This window comes from Acipenser ruthenus, chromosome 2 (genome assembly GCF_902713425.1).
Source record: "Acipenser ruthenus chromosome 2, fAciRut3.2 maternal haplotype, whole genome shotgun sequence".
Classification (NCBI taxonomy): Eukaryota; Metazoa; Chordata; class Actinopteri; order Acipenseriformes; family Acipenseridae; genus Acipenser; species Acipenser ruthenus.
In genome coordinates, this window is record NC_081190.1 from 12,395,067 (window position 1) to 12,418,988 (window position 23,922).

A 23,922-nucleotide genomic window follows, 5' to 3' on the forward strand; every position below is an offset into this window, starting at 1 on the left:
GGGAGGCACAAATCTAGAACTAAAAAATATAAAAGCTGGCACATGTTTCTGAAGTCTTTAAACTCATAATTTTAGTATTTTAAAAAGGAAACAGTATACCAACAGGAAATAAAAAAATAAAAACATTGCACAGAGAACTAGTATCAGAGCTCTCCAGCTGCAAAACAACAATGTATCTTGTCTTTAATACTCCCTGATAAATATGGGCCTTACAGATTGCATCAGATAAATGCTCTTATTTGGTGCCAGTCGACTACTATGATACTGTACATGCAAGTACAGTAAATCACACCAAAGACTACCCACAGGGTGTTTAATATATCCTTGCCCATGTGCAATACCAGGGAGTATTGTGGAGCGTTTGAACTGGGCATTAACTGGCTCCACTTCAGCTTTGAAAACAATTCTAGTATTTAGTGCAAATTCTCCCCCAAGACTAGTTTATAATGGAAGGCTTGGTTTAGTCATTATGTTCCTCTCTTTGTCTCCACTGGGCTGTTGCTCTGCAGGCTAATTTCCATTGCAGTCACTGTATACAATGTACTTTGTTTGGATTAATTTACAAACAAACTGTGGCAGTATGAGCCATTTTCTACCACTGTACACGACATGGCTCTGTCCTTTCCAAAGATGTGACCAACATAATGAAAATGTATCCAAGCAGCATTTTTAACACCTTGTCTGAACCATGTACTTTATAGAGGTTTACAATAATAAATGGCCTTGAGATGACACAAAACAAATGTTTACTGTAGCTTTAATCATTTCTCTGGCTGTAGGTGTTTACAGAACAAACCTGCATATAGTCCCTTGATGAAACCTAATACTGTGACAGAGTGAGATTTAAAAGCACACAGTGGTGTAACCCCCAAGAGTTTTTTTTTTTTTTTTCAGCAAGTACTGTACTACCCATCACTGAAGTTTTTCAGGTACTTATACTATCTTATCATCAATCAGTTATGACATACATTATATTTTTTATACATTAATCTTGTATTGAACCATTTTTAATTTTGTTCTTTTAAGTATTTCTTGTCAGAAAAAAAACAAACATTTTATTTGCAGAAATTTCAAAATCACATTTCTAGAAACAAAAAAAGATACTGCAAAAAACACAATTTTAAATCAACATACAAGACTTGAGTTCTAGCCTTCCTTCTGAGGAATGCAGTGTCATTCTACACCAAGAATAAGGAGAAACATTTACAGATTTAAGGTCAACACGGTGACTCCTCCCCTCAGTTCAATGCTGCTCATACAAAGTGTCCTGTTTCCTTACCAGCTTAGTGTTCTGAACCATGGAAGCTCATAGGAATGATAAACTCTGTAGCCGATAGTTATAATCTCCTGGAAACACTTGATTTGAATGGCTAGGACCTAAAACAAGGAAAGAGAATTATTTATTCAACATACGAGAAAAGAATACTGTCCTTGTTGTAATTAAGTAAACATTTTAAACCCTCTTTTTCTCTTCATTTAGAGTGTGTTTAATTATATACTGCAATGTATTTTTTGTTGTTTGTTTAAATATCCTTAAACTAAATATAACCTTATAACAGCATTCAGTATTTCTTGACATTGACACAGTGTCATGCGGGTCAGCTACGTGATTTAACACTATTTTTGATAAAGCAGGGTTGACCTGGATGACAGGTGCAAGTAAACAATATGCGTATCAATGCCCTGGAAGCAGCTTGTTACTGACAAATGTTTCTTCATCCCTGCTGCAATCTGGCTCATGGTGCCTCAAGCAACAAAAATATGGCTACAGAATAAACAAAAATGTTCCTTGCTGAAGTGAAACCTTCACTCAGGCGTGGCTGTATGTTATTTCGGAGGCCGTCATGCATTCTGTCTCGTTCAACCCGGGTATGACCCAGGTACATGGTTTCACACTACACGGTACTGTGACCTGGGTAGCCAGAACCCGGGACTGGGTCCGTGTAGAAATGCCAGCGTGAAAGGGGCTTTAGATTTAAAAATGTCCAGTTTTGTCGGTTTTTCGTTAAGTATATGGAAAACTACAAAGCGGTATGTAATTCAAAATGTTAATGTAACATTATTCAGCAGGTTTCACCTGGCTTTATGCAGCAAAATGTCTTAATTCTATAGGGTGATGCAAAACTTTTGGCCATAGCTGTAAATTTAATTCTCATCAGTCACAGGGTGTCAAACACAACCTACTGTCATTAAAAAAAACAGGACACACCTAAAGCTCAGTTGGGTATGCCAGAGAATTTTTTTGGTTTAACTGAACTCATTGCATCAGTCTACAATCTATAAAACTGCAATTCCAACACAACCCTGTACATAAATACCCAGGTGTACCATTAGCATTAGCGGAAGAGGTCCCATGTAGATGATTAGAAAAAAGCCAGAAATCATTGTCAGTGTCAAGATCCCACGAATCCACCAGTTCTTCCACCTGCAAAGGTAAAAGCACTGTGTTAAACATGTCTTTTCCAAAAACCTTTTTAACTATAACCAAGGACCAGAATATTCTTCTATTTTTGTTACTGCACCAGGCTAGGATGTCCTCATTCTTCCATATTAACATTAATAGGGTTAGCTCTCAGACAGAAGACTAGGATACCTTTCTGGGAGAGCCAGTAATCTTATGATTTTATTGTCATATTCCTTATATCCACCCACCATTGTATATCTGTTGTAATTAAAGGCATTCTGTGTATAATGTGCTTTACTGAGCAGCCCTGGGTTGCATCCCTTGTATAATGTGTACCCCTTGTATGTTACCTTATAAAAACACCACACTATACAGTACTTTATAGAATGCTATTAGCCGTATGTTATATATGCAGCTCATATATAAAAACGCACAGAAATCCTACTAATATCTGTAAAAAGTTTGGACATTATAGTCATAAAATGATGGTAATGTACTGTATCAGCCTCCTAATGAGATTCCTGGATTGCCACACTATATTGGATTTTCTCCCAGTTGATATACATTGCAAATAATGAACCTGTTGCAAAAGGCATTCAAAATTAAATCAATGCATTGTAGCCATATTGCTAGAGCTCTGGACTGGAAGCCTAACGGTGCTGAATTTAAAACGGAATTAGTAAATACGAATGCTTCGGTATACGCTTTGGGTAAAAAAGCTGCTAAGCTGAAGAAAACCTTTTTATTTTGCTTTTTCAAAGTGTTGCTCCTCTGCTGTAAATTCATTTATTAGTGATAGGACTCGTTTTCTGTACAACACTTGGCACACAGATTACAAATACCAGAACCTATTTCATTTCAACCTGGCCATTAATTACAACTAAAATGTCAACTGATACAAATACAGTGATGCTCTTTTGAGTGTGTTGATCATATCCAGAATTGCAGCTGAATATGATCTGCACTGTCTTGTTCAATCACATTGTTTTCCTGAGAACTGGGTACTCGTTCCAGAAGTTTGCATTTCTCCGATTCCCAATCTTCTATTCAAAAATAAGAAAAGGACTTTATTGGGTACAGTACCCCTTTTACTCATTTAGTGCTGATAATCACCATTTTTATTTTGAAACCTAGCTTATTGTAATTGACAAAAAAATATTTTATGAAGGCTAATTTAAATGCTAAAAAAAGGAAAAGGAAATTTAGTATATCTATATATTTTAACCTTTACCCAATTTAGCAAAAAACTATTTGAGTCAACAGATGAACTCATCAGAGTTAAACAAATTATGAATCAGGCAGCAAGAATTTCAAATAAAGCACATGATGAGTATTTGCACAACTCTAAAACCATGTGAAAGAAGCCCGTTGTCTGCCAGTTAAAAGAAAAAAAAAGCAGTGTCATCTTAGAACCTTCTGTGAAGTAACTGCAGGGATATTATTCAAGGCTTTGTGGTTCACGAGAGTTTGCACTGACTTTAACTGTAATTCTATCTGGCAGGGCAGAGGAACGGCATCCAGTATATCCCGCCTGCAAAGCTGACAAGGATTATAGATGTACAAATAGTATCTGCTTCTTATTAGTGCTCCAAAACTGTATTCTCACTTTAAGTACTACTTGAAACAACATATTTGATGTTTTCCTCTATAACCGTATGACAGTAAAGAAATCTAACATACATATTTTTTTATGAGGAATATATTAGTAATGTAAATGTAAGATAGATCATCTTAAATATTGGTGCACTGTAATGGACCATGAACAGGAAATTCCTCTTTCTGTGATGCCTTTGGACACACCAACCAACATAATCACTGTAATGCAGGTCACATTAAAATAAAAACAAATGAAAAAGCATGCAACATTTGATGACATTTAAAGAGATACAATACTGTATTATAGTGTAGCAACACATATTAACAAACAAAGGAGTAGCATGCAGACTTCAAGGTACCTTGAAGACATCCCTGCCAGGGCTTTGTTGAGACATTTGGGAGTGTTATCTACAGAGGGTTGTACTTCTGGAGTATCTGTGTCGGGTTTGGAGTCTCTGTCTCCTTCTCCTCCCAGTCCAAATCTGTCCTCTCCATCGGTATCCTGTGGAAATTGAATAGCAAAAGATATTCTTCTTGCAAGAATTTCATTGAGCAATAACAGATGGGCAATGCACCATAATCCTATTGAGCAAGTTGTAATGCAAATATGTCCAATCAGTCACCCAAATAGCAACCTAAAAAAATGTAATATATATTTGCTGTGTGTAGAATTTAAAATTGCCACAACTTAAAAGTAGTTTCCCACTGACAGCAGAACAGAACATCAAATAAATGTTGCTTTGGTACAAGTACAAGCAATACGAAATCAACAGAATATACACCTTGCAGTAGGTATTTTCTATGCTCTGCTGTTGTCTGGAACTCCCTGTAGTTTCTAACACATATATTTTTGTTGGAGAGTAGCAGGGTTTTGGAATTGTTATACAGTGTAGTCACAGAAGCAGTCATTAGTCATGGGGGCACCTGTGACGGTGAAATGCTAAATTCAAGTTTCACAATACAGTGCTTCCAGTACTTCTAGTAGATCAAACCCTGAGACAAGGCTAGGGCAGTGTTTTACTTGGCTGGAGAAGACTGTTCAAGTGGAAACAGACCAGCTGATATTCAAGCTGATTCACTGGACTGGAGAACAAAAAACGACAGGTGGGCTGGCAGGCCGAGCTTCAGAGCTGCAAGGTCATGTGGTGAGAGGGGGAAGTGATACACTGCCTCAACACCACTCACATCACCTGATCATACTGGGCAAGTTTCTATTTTTTCCAACTGCCAAGCCAGTTGCTTCTTTTCACCCATCAAACATTTTTCATTTTTCACTTTCGTGTACAGTAGTATACTGTATGGCACAGAAGGCTGCCTATAAACCTGATGCATCCTCCAAGCAAAGATTTAAAGAAAAAAAAAAAAAAAATCCTAATCTTTACAATATATGCTATTAAGCAGTAGAGATTACATAACTCCAAGCAGAAACAGAGATGTACTACAGATATAAGGAAATGCTTCCAAAGTCACATGTCTCTGCCCATTAAGCTAGCCTTGCGTTCATTAATACAAAACATCTTCAAAAGGTGCAAGTGCCGAGGAGCACTTCAACTTGCACCTTAGACACCTGCAATCATTCCTCAGCGTGAAATATCTTCTCTCCACACTTTCCTCAATTCAATTAAAAATGCCTTGAATGTATAGAAATGAAGGTACGGGGAGACCAAGTCTGTAAATGCTGTACAGGATGTCAAATCACTGCTGAGATTTAAAGGACATGTTACTTATGAAAATGCAGGAACTCCTTTGAGTTTACAGCAAATGCACCTGTCAGAGTATAAACGAACACCCTAAAGTGCTAAACGTGGCTAAGATGTTTTTTTCCATTTGCATTACTAAAAAGAGTATGGTAAGTTATGAGTGTTAATGTGATAAAAAGTATTCCACTTTCTTCAATCTTTTACTACAACTATAATAGTCCCACATGGACATGCCCTTCTGTTGCCTGAAGGTAACTCCCCGCGCCATGCAGTACATGGTCTCATTGGCTTAGTAGCGCAATTACTGTAGATACTCATGTCAACCGTTACTGAGAATAAACATTTCCAGGGTTACAAAACAGAAACCGCAACCTCAAGTTAAGGTACCTTGAGTATATTTGGTTGCCTTTCTTTGCTACGTTTTGCTGGGTTTGTTTTGGCTCCACACAGAAATAATCACAGTGAGCTTTCTTTTCTGGCAGCACATAAATTTTGTTTTAAAACGGAATCAAATTAGCCAACTCCTAAAGGGAATCAAATTAACTAACTGTCTTCAACCATCTACTGCATAATTACATTTAAATCTAAATTTACAGTGGATTTAATACACTCGGCTGGCTGTTCACGTGGTAGACCTCAAGAGCTTTACTGGTGGTATCTTGAAAAATACTCTACAGCTTCTAATTAATATTTTAGTGATCCAGAGTGTGTTGCAGCATGATTCCATTTACATTAGATTGTACTGAAAGCTGTTGAATTAAACAAAGACATACAGTATTGGAGGATTCTGGCTGCACAGCACTTGTCAAAGCTACAGCCATCCAAGTCAGATTTCTTACATATTTATCTATGCATTTATTTAACACAAAAAATCAATCAATCTTAAGTTAACCTTTCCATTAATCATGTTTAACCTTTGGAAGACTGTCTCCCTTTCAAAAAAGGAAGGGGGTGGTTTGTCGTCTTCTCAGCGTTAAGATGAATAATATTAATCGATACAAAAAGTGTACTGTACTGTATATAACAGTGCACAGCAACAGAAGCACACTGTACAGAGTAAATGTTATGGGATTATATTTGAATTCCATTGACATTTTTAATCGCTTATATTTTTATAAAAACACATTACCTTCCCCATTTAAATTGGATTTTTTAATTCATGTTTTTGCCAACACTGTCAACATTTCGCCTGCATGGTATTTTTTTTTGGTTGCTCACATTACAATGCGTTGAAGACCTGTTTACTGTCATTTGTTCATATGCTTCAGCTAGGCCCCCCTGCCCTTCTCCAGCTGTTTGGTTCCTAATTACTGTAGAAAGTAGGATTTTATTTAATGAGACTATATATAAGTTTTCCTTGGCCTTTTTTAAAAAAAATACAATTGTACATTTTGAAAAACAATTTGTGGTAATATAAAAAGATTGAAATAATTGTATAATTCTTACTGAGCAGGTGGCAGACTAGGACTACAGAGCAGCAGTTTTGATGCCAGAGATAAAATTTGATCAGTCATAGCGATGGTTATACTGTAGGAAATTTGCAATGCACAAGAGCTGAATCTACTATACAGTATGCTGTACTCGAAACGCTTGCTGACATTTAAGAAAATGTCAACAACCTTGTGTCTGGAAACACAGGGCTCTAGTCACAAAACTTGGGAGAAGGACTGGGTTTTTTTGAAGAGGTTAAACAGTGCTTTGAAACCTTCATTAAAAATGTCATGAACTACAAACTACAATCAATTAATCAAAACAAACTTCAAAAAAACAAATACTCTTTTGCCCATAAATACTAAATTATTTTGCTTTGTAACATGCAAACTCCCTTTGTTTTAAATAATTCAAACAGCGATAATATGTACAACCACACTCCAACTGCAACATGCATTTTCACCAGCTTGGCCTAATGGCTCAAAAATGTTTTTCAGTACTTTGTTGGTCCGAAAGATTTTTACAGACGGTACAGACGGTACAGACGGTTACAGACGGTATTGCCATCCAGTCCTCAGGTACTGCACATTGGCTCAGGTGAGTTCAGGTAAGGGCTTTGGAAGCACTCTCTCACTGGATTTGTATTGGGTGTTCAAGTCGCATCTGAACCCTGACACATGTGACTTTGGAAGCAACACGGTTACCAATATGTCAGTCCTAATAATCTGAAAGTGACCAATTATAGTATATAATTACAAATGAAACAGAACTTCCAGCCTGCTGCCTCTACAGTACACTACAGCAGCAATCAGCAGTGTCCCATTTCACAATGTGATATTTATTTGCATGTGTTTTTGAAAGGGAGCTGAAAGGCTGACAGTACTCTGTTAAACTGAGCCACAAATTCCTTCTTTCTGCTGACAAACCTAAAACCGGCATGAAAACAGAGTCCTAAAACACTGAGACAGCACATCCTCAAGGTTTCCCTGGCCATCGTACAGTAAAGTGTTGCAGGATACTGCAGCAACGCTGGAGAACTGGATTTGACAAATTAAATAATCTTAGTGGACCCCCCAGCGTCAGCTCACTTTGTTCGCCTTGGTTTCACTGTAGCCGTCTTCCTGAATGTTAGTCTACATTAAAGTTGCAATGCTACCTTTAACTTAAATTTAACACATTCCCATTTTTAAAAATGGTTTTGATCATATAAGCAGCATTTTCACCTGACAGTATTCATTATCAATTAAAACTACAATACAGAATTCACGCAACTACTCTAAACCTTACGAAAGCAAACCAGAACAATGTTTAAAAGGCAAAGGTCATCCAGGATGCCCTGCAGTATAAAAAGTCCAAAGTAACTATGATAAACGATAAGGCAAACAGAATGATAAGTAACCACGGCTTTGAAATCCATTTTCTTATAGAATATATTTATTTAGATATTTACGTATTTATTTAAAAGCTGTGGTTCTCAAACTGGGGTTCGAAGAGGTTGCCCAAGGTGTCCCTTGATAATTCTAGTGAGAGAGGCGATACCTATTCTAAATCAGAAAAAAAAAAGAACTCCACCGTGGAAATTTTTTTTTTCCAATATCTAATCACTTCCTGTGCTGTACGGCAGTCTTACCCCAATGGTCTAGCTGTAAACAGTGTGACCAACAGATCACTAGAAGTGTTATTAAAACATGGTATATCTCTAATTTAAAGTAAAAAAAGAAGCAAAGAACAACAGGCATTCAGCACAGTGATATGGAGTCTAGTGATTATGTTTATAGCGCTAATAATGGATTTGAAAACCTTGGCTAACACAAATAAGTTATTTTAAAATACTCAGTTGCCACAATTCCTCCAACAATCCACTTGGCTGGAGTGCCTGGAGTCTGTAAACAGAAATGCAGTACTACAGCAAACATTACAACATCTTTAGACTTCAGAAATATCAAACCATGTTTCACTAGTAAAGTAGTTATTGTTTACTTATCCATATCCCCACCCCCCTTCCTCAAGGGAACTGCTTCACAGGACTAGTTATACCAGCTTTTCCAGAAGCTTCCCTTTCAGTTACTCAATCACCAATGAAACTCCACCCAACCATCCAACACAAATCTAGTTTCTAGATTCAAATTTGTGACAGTGACAATGCCTGTAGTATGATTAAAACATCCTCAAAGTAATTTTCATACTGTCTTGTACTATAACAGGGGTGGCCAAACTTCCTGACCCTACGAGCCACATATCAAAATTTCCATATGGTCGAGAGCCCCTGCTACCTCTTGATGGCAACAAAATACACAAGAACAAGGGATAGAGCATCGCAGAGGTTACACAGATTATACTTTTACCCCTCGAATATCTGAATGCTGGGTTTAAAAAAAAAAGAAAATCACTTTGGATGACTGCTGCGTGTATTAATACTTTTGAGAGCTGTGTGGATGACAAATGCACTGCATTTATTTTGAAAGGGATTACAGTACCTGCTCATGACGAGACGTAAGATTTGTAAAAATTTGCTGTGATTTGTTTCAAAATGACGTTGCTGGCCTTGTACTGACCACAGTGTTTGAGCGATTTGTTGCAGATGAGACACAGGCTTACCACTGTTTTCAGTGAAAGCAAACTTTCTCCCAGCCTGGTTTAAAGCCTCACATATTCGTTTATTACTCGTGGATGGTTTTCTCAATGCCATTGTCTCCACAAAACGAACAAGCGATTAAGAAGAGAAGAAATAATAATTAACACGAAAGAATACAGAGAACAAAAATAATAAACTTCTTGTGTTTACTTTTTACTTTCTCTCTTTTTGTTTGTTTATTATTCTTTCTTCAGTTCATTCGAGCCGCAAAGCGTGCGTCACCCAGCGTTTCACCGGGAGCCGCATGCCGCTCGCGAGCCGTGGTTTGGCTACCTCTGTACTATAACTTGACATGAAATAAATGTCACTTTATTTGTTTCCTGTTGTCCTGTTTTTATTACTTCATCACTACAATGGTATTTGGCATTTTATCCTAAGATTAAATTTGAATGATGACACCGCTATCGTACCGCAGCTTTTAAAATGATGACACTGTAACTGTGTTTAATTACTGAATTAACACTAACACCGCATACAAAAACAGCAGTTACCTTTATCAATACTGTTGTTTGTTTTGTTATGTGGCTATTTATAAAAGCTGTTATAAGTATAGCAGCGCCATGATTAAAATGTAAGTGCTAGTGCATGTCAGATCCGGAATTACACTTAAGACCTGAAGCTGCCATGAAACCAACATGCTGATCAAGCTGATCAACCTGATACACCACAGTCATACTGCATACCCGGTACCTGTAACACAGGTACTAGTTTCTCCTATTCATGGTTTTAAAAAGTAAACAGTTACAATAAAGTAAATTGTACAATAGTTTTCAAAGGTAACAGTACAGTAAAACATACTTCAATGCAAATTATACATTTTCTTAAAACACATTTGTCTGATTTTTTTTGAGGATATTAAAGTATATTTTATTTTGTCACTTTTTATTTATTTATTATTTATATTTTCCATTCTGACATGAGTAAGGGAAATAAGGGACAATACATTTGATTTTGATCAACTTCTCCATTTACTTTAAACTATATCGAGTGTATAATCTTGCCGGTGCAAGGCTAAGCTATGTAAGAGTCTATTTTATGTTTTGTAGGTATTACAACAATTTACAATGCTGCTGTGAAAAAGATGCTGGCATTGGGCATCCCGCAAATCAAATGGGCAGCCATCACTGGAACCCTGTTTTGTTTTACTTGCCAAGTCATGAAAAGAGTAATTGTGTTTGCCTGTGATGTCATAGGCACAATTCATGCTGAAGCAATGTTTTAGTTTGAAATTGGATGTGTTTGTTCACTGTGGGTAGTCCACACTGGGATTCAACATCTTGCTGTTGAAGAGCAGATTGCAGAGCAGGTGGACAAACAGCCAGGCCAGGTATCAGCTGTTGAGTAAAAGACTCACTAATCCCAAGCAACAGGGATCCACAATTTCACATTGCAGCAGTCATCAAGAAGGGAATTTCGTTTCTGTCCAGCATGAAACAGCAATACATTTAGATTAGAAATTGCATTTTATTTTATTCGGTTTGATTGTAGCACGGAAAGCTTTTATCAAGCAAGCTGCACTATAGCTACAAAATGTATTTTAATCTCAGTGTATGGTCAATTTAAATCCTTTTCAGAGGTGGAGGAGTCCCTAATTGGGTATCTCTACTAGTGCAGCACACATAAACTGAACTTGCACACTGAAAACAAAAGCTACGTAGTTGGACTTTGAAAATCAATACCATGTGGTAAGCTGCCATGGTTAAATGAGAAAGCCACTGTGAAACAGATAAGAAACAGGCATTGGCCAATCAGCCACCTTGTTCACTAGAAAAATCCTTAGTCCTTAAGAAGATGTATGGTGAAATTTTATAATGGACAGTGTCCCATATCGTTTAAGGAAAAAAAAAGTGGGTTTCACATACTTTCAGAAATGTGTTGCTTTAAAGGCCAAGGTGGTCAAAATGTGATTTACATATTGTAAAATTAACAAAAAACACCAAATGGTGAAAGTTGTATTTGTAGATTTCTAATGTATATTAAGCTTCCAGTGTGGGAGAGGGGGTTTGGGGTTTGGGGTTTGGTTCCTAGCTTTAAAGGAAGGCAGCAGAACAATTAACTTACAGTAACACCATTAGTTTTTTTTTTTTAATGACAACAATAATTTCTGTTGTGCCTTTTATAACAAGGATCCCAAAGCGCTTCACAAATGAACAATTAAACCATTAAATTAAAAACAGTCTAATACAGAATTTAAAAAGTCTAAAACTAAAATGTTATAAAATTTGAATTTAAAAAAGGACAAAAAGAAAATGCAGTTTTGATTGTAAAATAGGAAAACCAAGATAGAAAAACTTTTTTTTTATTTTTTTAAACAAAATATGTTTTCAATCTTGACTTACAAACAGTAAGAGTCCCAGCTTCCCTGACAGAAGAAGGCAGAGCATTCCATAATTTAGGAGCTTTACATGAAAAGGCCCTTCTTACTGTATTATTTTTATTCACCCTGGAATAACCAGCAGCCCCGCATCCTGTGATCTAAGAGTGCGGTTAGGAGTATACAGGGTCAACGATTCCTGCAAGTAACTGGGTGCTAATCCATTCAGGGTCTTATACTTTAAAAGCAAAATCTTAAAATCAATTCTAAACTGCACAGGGAGCCACTGCAAAGAGGCCAAAACAGGAGTAATATGTTCACTTTTTCTGGTTTTAGTCAGAATTGTAGCTGCAGTGTTCTGAATGAGCTGTAAGCGAGACACCACATATTTTGCGATACCAAAGAAAAGTGCATTACAATAAATCAATTCTAGATGGAACAAAGGCACACATTAGTCTTTCAGCATCAGTTACAGAAATAATAGGTCAAAGTTTAGATATATTTCTCAAATGATAAAAGTAACTTTCCTAATAGGAGTCTGGAATGATAGATCAGGGTCAAAGATGACCCCACATTTCTCAATTCTATTTTTAGTTCTGATGAGAAACTGCTAAAGTCTAACTCAACTTTCTTTTAGTTGGTTCTGAGAGCTCATTAGCATAACCTATGTTTTATCAGAATTTAACATTAAAAAGTTCTGAGACATCCAACACTTGATGTCAGCAAGGCAAGCAGCTAACAACACCCCAGCAGAAGTACTTCCTGGCTTTAAAGACAAATATAGCTGAGTATCATCAGCGCAGCAATGGAAGTTCATTCCACGTCTGCGGATAATGGCACCTAAAGGTAACATATATAACGAAATTAATAAAGGACCTACAACAGAGCCCTGTGGATCACCGCAGACAACTTCAGACAATGCTGATTTCACCTCCCCAACAAAGACAACCTGAAACCTATCAGGAAGATACGACCTGAACCAAGATAGGACACCTCCTGACAATCCCACTGAGCTTCCAAGACGATTCGCTAAAATGGTCCATAGTATCAAAAGCAGCACTTAGATCTAGGAGGATTAACATTGAGGGATGGCAGTCAGAGCTTATCAACAGATCATTTACTACTCTAACAAGGGCTGTCTCGTGCTATGTGCAGCACGAAATCCACACTGAAACTTTCCATATGCACTATTAAGAGCTAGAAATGTGTGTCATTGATTGCCAACAACTCTCTAGAACCTTAGCTAAAAATGGCAGATTGGAGATTGGGCTATAATTATTTCCCCTAAGATTAAGAGCACATGTAGTGGGTCTCATATGCAGGACTAGCTCTCTCAGTTCTTGTAAGGTAATCAAGAAAAAAACCTACAGCAGCCTTAACAGGTCTAATTGGTAGAATTATGAAGTAATCCTCCATAATACTGTATAAAGAGTCTGTAGAATCTAATGTCTGATGTCTAGAATTTTATTTAAAAAATAATTTAAGTCACTGCAGCTATAAGAGGAGCCAATGTTAACGGTGGGAGTATTAGGGGGAGGATTTACTAATTTATCTAGGGAAGCAAAAATAAACCTAGGATTGCTTTTATCAGTTTTGATTAAATTAGAACAATATGATGATCTAGCCAACACCAGAGCCTTCCTATATTTGACCTGATGGCTTTTCCAAGTAATGAACATGCAGTTTACATTCCTTCCATCTCCTGTACGTTTACAACTCTCACATTGCAACTTAGGAGCCGTATCATTAAACCATTGCAAGCTTCTTTTAAAAAGACACTCCCGACTTTTAATTGTATGTTGCACACTCTTTGTAGTTAAAGGAAGATAAACATCGAAAAAAATGGCAAGATAATCAGAAATACTGAGATCAATAGTTACGAAATGTTGAACAACTAAATGGTGAGAAATTACTAAATCTAAAGTATAGCCACGATTATGCAATTGACCTTTAACATGCTGGACATAATTGAGGGTATCCAGTAGCCTCGAAAATTCCAGAGAGTTAGAATCAGAATCAATGTCATCATGCATGTTAAAATCACCCAATAAAATAATCCTAACGTAACTGACAGACAATATACATAACAGATCCCTAAATTTGGCCAAAAATGGCAAGTTTGACTTCGGTGGAAGATATACAATGAACAGATAATTGGTTATTTAAAGTTAAAATTAACAATTCAAAAGATGAATAACCTTCAACAATTTCCTGTTTGATTCTATGTTCAGTGTGGAAGATAGTGGCAAGTCCATGTGCTTTCTGGAAAAAAGAATAATTTGGAGGAGAAGCCTCAGTCAAGGAGACATTATCAACAGTTCCAGCCAAGTTTCAGTTAAAGACAAAATAATAATATAATAAAATCACTTTTTAGAGTGATTTTATTAGAAAACGATGTAACATTAAATAAATCCAGGCAAGAGAATGTGATTGAGCAGAGGTAATAGGGATGTGAAGAAGATTACTGTAACAAGCACCTCTGTGATTACTAAATGCCAACGAGAGTGGTAAGATACTTTAACTTCTATTTTGCACAGCTCTTTAGATTCTCTCCCCTTCCCCAGGTCCTAGTTTAAATAATTTGCTAAGTGGTTTTCAATATTAGCAGCTAGTTTACTTTCCCCTGACCTATTTAGGTGCAATCCATCTTTCTTTTAGTATCTAGTTCTTTCCCAAAAGCATTCTCACACCCCTTTCACACATATGAGTTATGACGGCTCAGAACCAGCACTGATGCAGCACTTTGGTCTGTGTGAATTGCCTATACCATCACAGAGCCGTCACATTTTATGCCGTCTCTGAACCACCTTGCGAGGTCGTCAGTGTTACACGCTTTCATTTTTTTCAAATACAATGGATGATCAAGAACGAGGTAGTAATTGGAGACCGGAAGAAGTGAAGGAATTGTTAACTTTACAATTCTAGTAGTGGCAGCTACTAAACAGATGCAGCACTTTGAACTGTGCAGTAGAATTTGGGGGCACAAGACCCTGTGCAAATCCACTTAAAGCGAGGACAGGGAAGTTTACAGTACACTACGGTTCTCATATATATGTGTGTGTGAGAGAGAGTGTGTATAATTTATCCACTCTGCACAGGAGTGTTCTTGAGCAACTAACTAGTAATAGATAAGATTGAAACTATTTCCTTTGCTGTCACAATTTGCATTACGGTTTATTTATTTTAATAATTCAATTGTAAAGATCCATGTACAGTACCGACACAAACAATGGAAACAAAAAATGATTTTCTTCACTCAGACCCCTTACTTACCAAAATACTGTGGTATCTCTGAATTGATAATCATATCCTATTTAAAAAAATGCAAGACATTAACGAGCAATTCATCTCTCAAGTACACTAGTACCCCCAAACATTCTCTTTTTTCTTTATTGGTAAGCAGTAAAACTGGGGATGGGAAGTTTGTTGCCAGATGATTTCATTCAGACTACTTGCTCACTTAGGGCCTGATTTTCAAAAGGGGAAAAATAAGAACTAGGTCACAAAATGATTTTTAATACCGGATTTATGTAACTAAATCAAGTTATTTATATTTTAAGGGTTCAACGGGTGGATACATGATGCCACATTGTATGTCAACCCTTTGAAAGCCACATGTTTAGTGACCGAAATCAAGTTTTTGAAATCACTTTACGACCTAGTTCTTATTGAAAATCAGGCCCTAAATATCTTGACATTCTTGAAAAGAAAATACTCTCTTTAAAAATATGCAAAAGATTTTAATGAGCAGTTTTTTCCACAAGTACTGTATATGATGCACTTACTATCGATGAAGAGTGACTGGGTATGACATTTTGCCTTCATTTCAGCCTCAAAACTACCAAGGACAACACTACATGAAAATCGTTTTTTTTGGGGGGGTCAAATACAGTACAGATTATCCGGTAATAAACTCCCCATCTCCAGTTGTACTGCAGTGACAGAAAAAGAAGAACATTTTGTGGTACAATTCTGCTTATGTGTTATTCATTAAAATATTTTGCATATTTCTAAAGAGGAGACAATTATCTATACAGGGATACCATGATATTTAGTAGGTAAACAGAGGGAGAGAGTGAGGAAAAATTTGCAATAAAACTGGCATTCTGTAAATCATTTGTTTTTTCCATAATTTGTGACGGTACTGTATACTGTAGTATTAACTGCAGCAAATACAAATGGGTCAATTGGAGCTGAAATCAGTCACTTGCTGCATCAAAGTTTTTACTCTAAGGCAAATTCATCCCCAGTGAACATTTGCAAAACTGACAGCTACTGCATAGTGCAAATGGCTGTCATGGGCAATGCAATGTATCATTTTACTAAAACCCTTGGCTATTGACAATGAGAAACACATTCATTCTCAATCCAAGCAAACAACGCATTGAAGAACACCTAATGCATCTTCTTTCTCAGTTGAGTACTCTGTTTTAAGCACAGGGCTATCTGTTGTTTCCTATAGAAGAAAAAAACCTAAAACTAAACTCATGAAATTATTTTAATTAAAATGTTTATGGACAAAACAGAAATACATTAATAAGAACATGTAAAAATATGATTTGCATGTAACTATAAATTGGTATAACATAATTGCTTTTCAGTAATCAGTACTTCCATTTAACTGTTGTTTATGAATTATTAAAATACAGCCTATTTGAGGACCAGTAGCAAAATACTAGTATAACGTTACAGTTAATGCAATACTGCAGTGTTCTAAATTAGGTTAAAAACGCTGGTTTTCTATCTTGCTCTACCTGAATCCCTGGCTTCTATAAGACCGTGGATCATTGTGAACGTAGGTATAGTTCTAACAGTAAATACTATAATACACTGACAAACTTCGACATTGCACAAAGTTTAAAGTGTACTATTTTATTGTCTCTCGACAGTAAAATGGATTACTATAGGGTAGGGCCTTGCACGCTCACTGACTGTAGCCATGGTTACACTCGTATATGACTAAGTCCCATTGCGAAGGGGTGCGGTTAGTGTTGTGTACCTTAGCAGTGCAAAAGTTATTCACAATGAAAACCAACACAAACACAAGTCTTCACGTGAACAGGTAGGGGATAAGAAATTAAGTTTGTGTGTTGTTCATAGTGGTTTACTTCTGTGAAGACACCAACTACTCGTGTTTTTTTTATTTATTTACTTGTTAAACGATCCTTCAGTACTTTGACTGGGCGTGTATTTCCAGCGCGCACACCTGGCTGTACACGACAGGTTAAACGTTACTTCTTATCTCTGTTCTAACAGGTACTTTTCCACACCCGATATGGTTTACTGTAACTTAATGTATATACTATCAAATATACAGACTACTATGCTATATAACACATCAATAATATGTGACCTTGCGTATATGATGATGGCCGTTCACAGTTCTGACCGTGTTGTGTGAAAAAAAGAGAAATCCCTAACACAAACCACCTCTCTACAGATATTATCGGTTTATTAAATAACAAACGTTGCGAGGATTTCACGGTTGAACAAACTGTAAACTTGCACGTGTTTGACAACAAGATTTCTTAACAAGTCATCATGGAAATTCTAGTCTTAGCAAAACATTACTGGCCTTGAAATGTTGTACATTTCGTAGTTTAACTTAACTCTAACGATTGTGAATTACATGTTGATGGTGGATATATTAATAGATACATGTTTTAAATGTTCTGATTTGAGAATCATTTTAACTTGTAAATGTTACCAGTAGTACAGCAAACCATAGCGACGGTAATGTAAGCAGTGCGTCACCTTTTCTAATCGAAATATGTCACTATGTTGTAAACGTACTGGTATTTACTAAAGTCGCATTCTTAGTTACTAAGCGATGATGAACTAGAACTGTATTGATCTAAATTCGTGGTTCAAGCTGTATTGTCAGCTGTGATTGCAAAGTGACTATTAACTTGCATCTTTTCAGTGTCCTACCTTGTCACTGATGTTTTCTGCATCACGGTCTCCGCCTCCTCTCTTTCTCAGCTCTGTCATTTCTTCTGTCAGTTCACGAAGACAGTATAAACACTGTATGTACTTGTAAATGATCTACAGAAAAGCACCTTGTCACTCCTGAATTATCCAGAAAATAATGAACTCACGAAACGTCAGTACTTTAACAGCACCTATCCAGGTAAATTACACTCCAATACACGCCAATTCTGTACTGACAGTAATTGTTAAGCCCCACTTCCCTGTCAGTATATCTGCGTTTGTTTGTAACTCTGCGGCAGCTGTCTCCAGGCTCTTGCAGCAGATCTCAGTCTAATCCCAGCTCTCTCCTCTCTCTCTCTCTGCTTCTGACGCAGCCCTGTACAAACGCCACAATCTGAACCTACAGGAAACCCAAAGCGTTACACTGCGGCAAAGACCGCGCTCTGTCAGCGCCACAGCGACGCGTAAGTGTGGAGGGCTGTAGTGACTACATGTTCTCTGTGCAACAACTTTACGTGCGGTATTTCAGGTATTCGTTTTTCCATTACGGCTCTAACTGTTTTGAAATAATGTTGTACTGTATTTCTACACACAGTCTGATGCAGATTTTATTTCGACTTGGCTGTGTGTTGTTCGCCGAACATTCAGTGTCTACGGTATGTTTCCACGATTTGTATGCATTGGAAGTTTCAATCAATGCATTTCTTAATGCACTGGCTTCAGTGCTGCAATGTTCTGATCAGGCAGTTCATTTTCATCTACATTTGAGACCTTCTTTATTGTTTTCAGAGGACTGTAAATATATTCCTTAGCAGTCTGACCCTTAGTACAGTGTGGCTATGTGGATTTTTAAAAATTATTTTTAGGATGTTATACGTCTTAAGACTTTAAAACTGATTAATGCTAGCTAATCTGATTATTACTGTGGTAAAGTGAGCTAGCGCTGTCACTTTGTCTGCAGTGATTGGGCTAATACGACATTATAAATTGCTAAAATGATTTGACTAGTTTGTAGTTTAGCTTTTAAATTAGACTACCTCTTCGATAAGATTTGCAGCACCTAATGCCGATAATATTGTGACTGTAAAAGTAGTACAATGTATTGACTTCTCTTAGTTTTAACTGTTAATTAAAACTAAGAGAAGTTCATTCTAACAAGAGCAGTTTAATATGGATTTAAATACTCTTTTCCCCTCTAATCATTGAAATTCAGTTTCTAACATGACATGACTTAACTAAAAGGAACACATTCTCTTTAAAGGTAAGTAGTTTTTTTAACCATTACAATTGTTTTAAGTAGTTCTAAGCATTTTGAGTGGATCTGAGCCTGTAGAATCCTAGTTACCAGCTGTGTGTAAGAACTTCCCGATTTCAAAGAAATCATGTGATGCTGTTTCATAGACACCATCAATAGAGTTTAGGAATGTTATGTGTCCATTCTGCAGTGTTCTTTACAATGGTCCTTCGCTTTGCCTTATGAAACCTCAGTAATTTGTGCCGGCTTGGATACAGCAGCACCTACCAAATGAGGAACTACTTTCAGCCCTGTATCATTAGATAAGCTGTCTTGTCCACTGTGACTGAAGCTGGTGATGTAGCTTATATTACAGAATGTATGCAAGATGCTTCAATGTGCATAAGATTATAATCAGAAATGTCATACAATTTAGGTATCACATTGTTTTTCCAATCCAAACATGCTTGTTTGTATTTGTCAAGCATTCTTCAACTAACAATGCCTTCTGCTGTAGATTGCAACATTTAAGACATTGAGAAAGATTTCTAGTCAAAATATTAGTCACTGGATTTATTACAGTTTATTTTAGTGTTGAATAGTTATGTGTGCTATAGACTGGATTTGACACTTGTTGACTCTTTCAAAGTATGAATAGCTAGTTTGTTGCTGATGTGCCAGTGAGTTTTGGACAACTGATCCCTGGAACCAGCACTGGCAAAGAATCACATTGTTTCCAAAAGGAATGACATGACAGCATTAGAGTTATACTGTAACATGGAACTCAATAATTTAATTCTGCTTGCAACTGAATTGCAGCAAAATAAGTTTTTAACTGTAAATACACAGTTTAAAAATGGTTATGTATTCATTACTACTTTTCTGTGGTAGAAAATAAGGATTTGGTGGGTTATAATTATAGCACCTGAGAAGCTGAGTTCAGATAGACACCTGCAGGTTTAGACTAATCATAAATTCCAGGAATGACCAGCACTAGATTATGTTGTGTGAAGACCTGGTTATGCTGGCCTTGCCTGCTGTATTTAGTGTCCAGTTGATAAGCACAAAAGATTGTGCACTTTTTTATACAGATGTAAAACTTTGCATACTTATACAGCTTTAGGTGCTGAACATTTTCTGATGTAGTGTCAATTGATCAGCGCCCCCTGGCGGCCTATACCGCCACCTGGTGGCCGACCCGAGCAAGCAATTTATCAGTTGAAGGGTTTCGACCATAGTTTCATTAATAATTACCCAATTAAGGCTCAAGATGGCTGTAAATGTTGGCATAAATGTGAGGATTATCAAACAAATCAGTAAAACAATAGCGAGTACAGCTCTTGAGTTGGCAAACAAAACAATCACAAAAATGAGTGAAAATCGCAGCATAATATCTGTTTCATGCACATTTTGGACTTTTGCAGTCACATTTTTTTAGGTTACAGTTCTAGGTACTTGTAAAGAACTATAAAACTGCACTGATACCTGTGCAGTAAAATGATATACAATATTATCATTTCAAAAGTTTCTCTATTTACCATTTTGCCAAAAACCTTACCCCCCCATTTGTTTTTCAAAATGCCACAAAATGGAATAAAACGCAAAAATCAATTTATCTGATGAAATGAGGGCTCAAAATGTTAAGAAAAATGTGAATCTACTATTTGTAGTATTTAAATGTCAAATTGATAGATTTGCTTCAGTTTTACATGATGAATAATATCAATATGTATACTCCATATACATGCACTATTCGGATAAACGGCAGCACCATCTATACATATGTAGTGAGGGCTTAGGAACCCATTACTGTCTCCAGTGTTTCAGGGGACCCGTTCTCATGGGGCACACCCCAGACAGGGCAGGGGAGGAGGCTGGAGTGTCTGTGAGTTTGCCAGATTGACAGCAGGTAAATAAACTGATTCCCCCCAAATTGTTGTTGTTTCAGGTAGGACAGTATTATTAATGTTACATTTGACCCACTTGAAATACTACTTGTTTATGTATTAAAGATATAGCAAATTATTTACATAGTTTGGCACAACAGCATTAAGCACCAACGCTGGAAATCATCATCTACCACTATGCATCATGACCGAAGTCAGGAGACACCTCTCCCACTCTACACTGGAATGATGGTGTATGCACATAGCAGGAAACGAGGACTCCTTGACAACATGTTTGAACTTGGAATTTGCAGCTCATTTGACTGTATGTGTAATGCTGTATGTGAAAGACACACTGAAACCCAAGTAGTTCCAAACAGCTTGCAAACTGGAGTTTTCAAATTTGTTTGCAAATTTGTTTGCACATTGCAATGGCAGCATGGAAAGAAGCAGGAACCTGGTTGGAAGGAAGTGGATGGACAGACGTGCTCACTCAGGCTGAAGTTGCTACATCAGGTAAAGCAGATTCATACCTTCAAGCAGCCCAACTGACACTTACAGGGTGTGCTCACCAGGTTACAGCAGCCTCCCTGTACATCCTGCAGCATCAAGCCTATGATGAATATGTTGAAGAGCTAGAACATTTAGAAGACAGACAAACCTTTGACGACCGAAATACTTTCCAAATGATTGTTCTTTCCATTTTCTCACTGATCTTCTGTACGAGGAAATAAAACTTCCTTCAAAAGACAAAATGCTCAGGGCCATGTCATACTAGTTACACACAACCAGCTACACTCTACAGCTATGGCCAAAAGTTTTGCATCACCCTATAGAATTAACATATTTTGCATCATAAAGGCGAATGAAACCTGCTGAACTGTGCTACATTAATATATAGAATTACATACCGCTTTGTAGTTTTCCATATACTTTACGAAAAACTGACAAAAATCGACAAATGTGACATTTCAAAGTATAACATGGAACACTGTACTATTATGGCTTCAGGTAGACTTTTGCGATATAATTTTGTAGTTTTTTTTATTACATGATGTTAAATAAAAGATCTAAATTATGTTCATATATTTTTTTTATTTAAAATGATGTCTCAATCCAAAAATTCTAGGTGATGCTAAACTTTTGGCCATAGCTGTAGTTGCACACAACAAAGAACAGAGCTGTAATCCTTAAAATGTAATCCTAAATTCAGTCCAAGCTAGCTCCAAATGTATCCATTTAGAAATCCCAATGAGCAATAGGATTCCGAAGTGTAGTCCATGGTCTTATGGTATAAATAACTCTTATAGTGGGTGGTATTGCAAGAACAATTTGACAGAACATTAGTTTGAGTCTTATTATTCTGGCATTGACAAAGTAATTAAAGTAGGTGTAACAGGGCAAAGGTTGGGTATGAACCGGCAACCCCGCACACAATGCAAAAGAGCCAGGCTGGTCTGCATTGGTGGTTATAGAGCTTTTAACCTCATCTCATCTAATCTCGCCTACATGGGACAGAATCCATACCAGCAGTGCATCACACACTGCCTGTTACAAGTGCAATGTGCAATAGTAGCAATTAAATACATTTCTCTGTACAATTGGGAGTTATTTTTAAATGGTGACTCACAAAATCCAAACAAGTACAAATTTTATCCCAGCATAAAACAAGCCCCTGTCCATTTCGACATTCAATGTGTACTTTCCACAATGTAATTCTAATGGGATTCAAAGCAAGCCGATGCAGTATAGCAATTATTTGGCCACTACGGGTCTGAATCTGCCTTGTTAAAGGAAGGAGATGTGGAGCAGTGGTTAGGGCTCTGGATTCTTGACCGGAGGGTTGTGGGGACGCTGCTGTACCCTTGAGCAAGGTACTTTACCTAGATTGCTCCAGTAAAAACCCAACTATAAATGGGTAATTGTATGTAAAAATAGTGTGTAAAAAATAATGTGATATCTTGTAACAATTGTAAGTTGCCCTGGATAAGGGTGTCTACTAAGAAATACATTTTTTTTAAAAATGTTAGCTAGCTATTGAGCAACATTGAAATCACTGCACAAATCATACCTACATGAATAGTTAGAATCAAAATAGGAGATCCCAGGGTTTGGTATCTTTCTTCATAGCTGGTTAGTTCATGTAGAACAACAAAAAAATGTCATATTACAGATGTATACATATTCTTCTGTAAGAAATGTCCTGCCTCTCAGTTGTGTGAATTACTGTCATGGGAAAACTACTAATTACATGTGGATTTTTTGGGGAGCATGCCCCCTGCCCCCTGGCAATGCTGTTTCATAAGGCTGAGGATTGTGTTGTGTGTCAGCATTAAACATATCAGAAGTCATTTAATCTAAATACAAAATAGATGATACCCCTGCTTATATTATAGAGCCTGTTGTGGTTAGAATGCTTTGTTGACATTCTGAGTGCGAGATCTACACTCGGCATAATTCTGTGTATTTGCTGCCAATAGGTTCCAATGGGGATGGCAGCTGTGTTCCATTACAACAGTGCATGCTGCTGGAACAATTGGGAACAGCACAGCAAACTGAGATCCCTGCATTGCAGTCTCTCATATAAATCAAATGATACAGTATAGCAGTGAGGAAGCACATTGTTCAAAAGCACTGCACCACCAGTCCATAGATTCTTTTAAGTTTTGTGAATTAAAAGTTAATACTCAACTGCTTCACCCAGGACAGGTGTGATTCCTGGTGTCTTACGGCAAGTTATTTCATACTTTAGTAAAATGCTGGAGAGTGTTAATAATAATCAAGCTCACAC

At 37.0% G+C, this 23,922-nt stretch overlaps 1 protein-coding gene across 1 annotated transcript in view; it reads right to left on the bottom strand.

Moving 5' to 3' along the window:
• Positions 1–18,493, bottom strand: part of LOC117403731 (phosphatidate cytidylyltransferase 1-like) — a 29,717-nt gene extending 11,224 nt beyond the window's left edge. Inside the window, exons 1-4 of the mRNA XM_058989627.1 lie at positions 18,012–18,493; positions 4,360–4,502; positions 2,329–2,425; positions 1,280–1,377 (exon numbers count right to left, since the gene is read on the bottom strand). Of these exons, the coding sequence (XP_058845610.1) occupies positions 1,280–1,377; positions 2,329–2,425; positions 4,360–4,502; positions 18,012–18,071 (398 nt within the window). The 5' untranslated portion in view covers positions 18,072–18,493. The remainder of the gene's footprint in view (positions 1–1,279; positions 1,378–2,328; positions 2,426–4,359; positions 4,503–18,011) is intronic.
• Between the last annotated feature and the right edge of the window lie 5,429 nt (positions 18,494–23,922).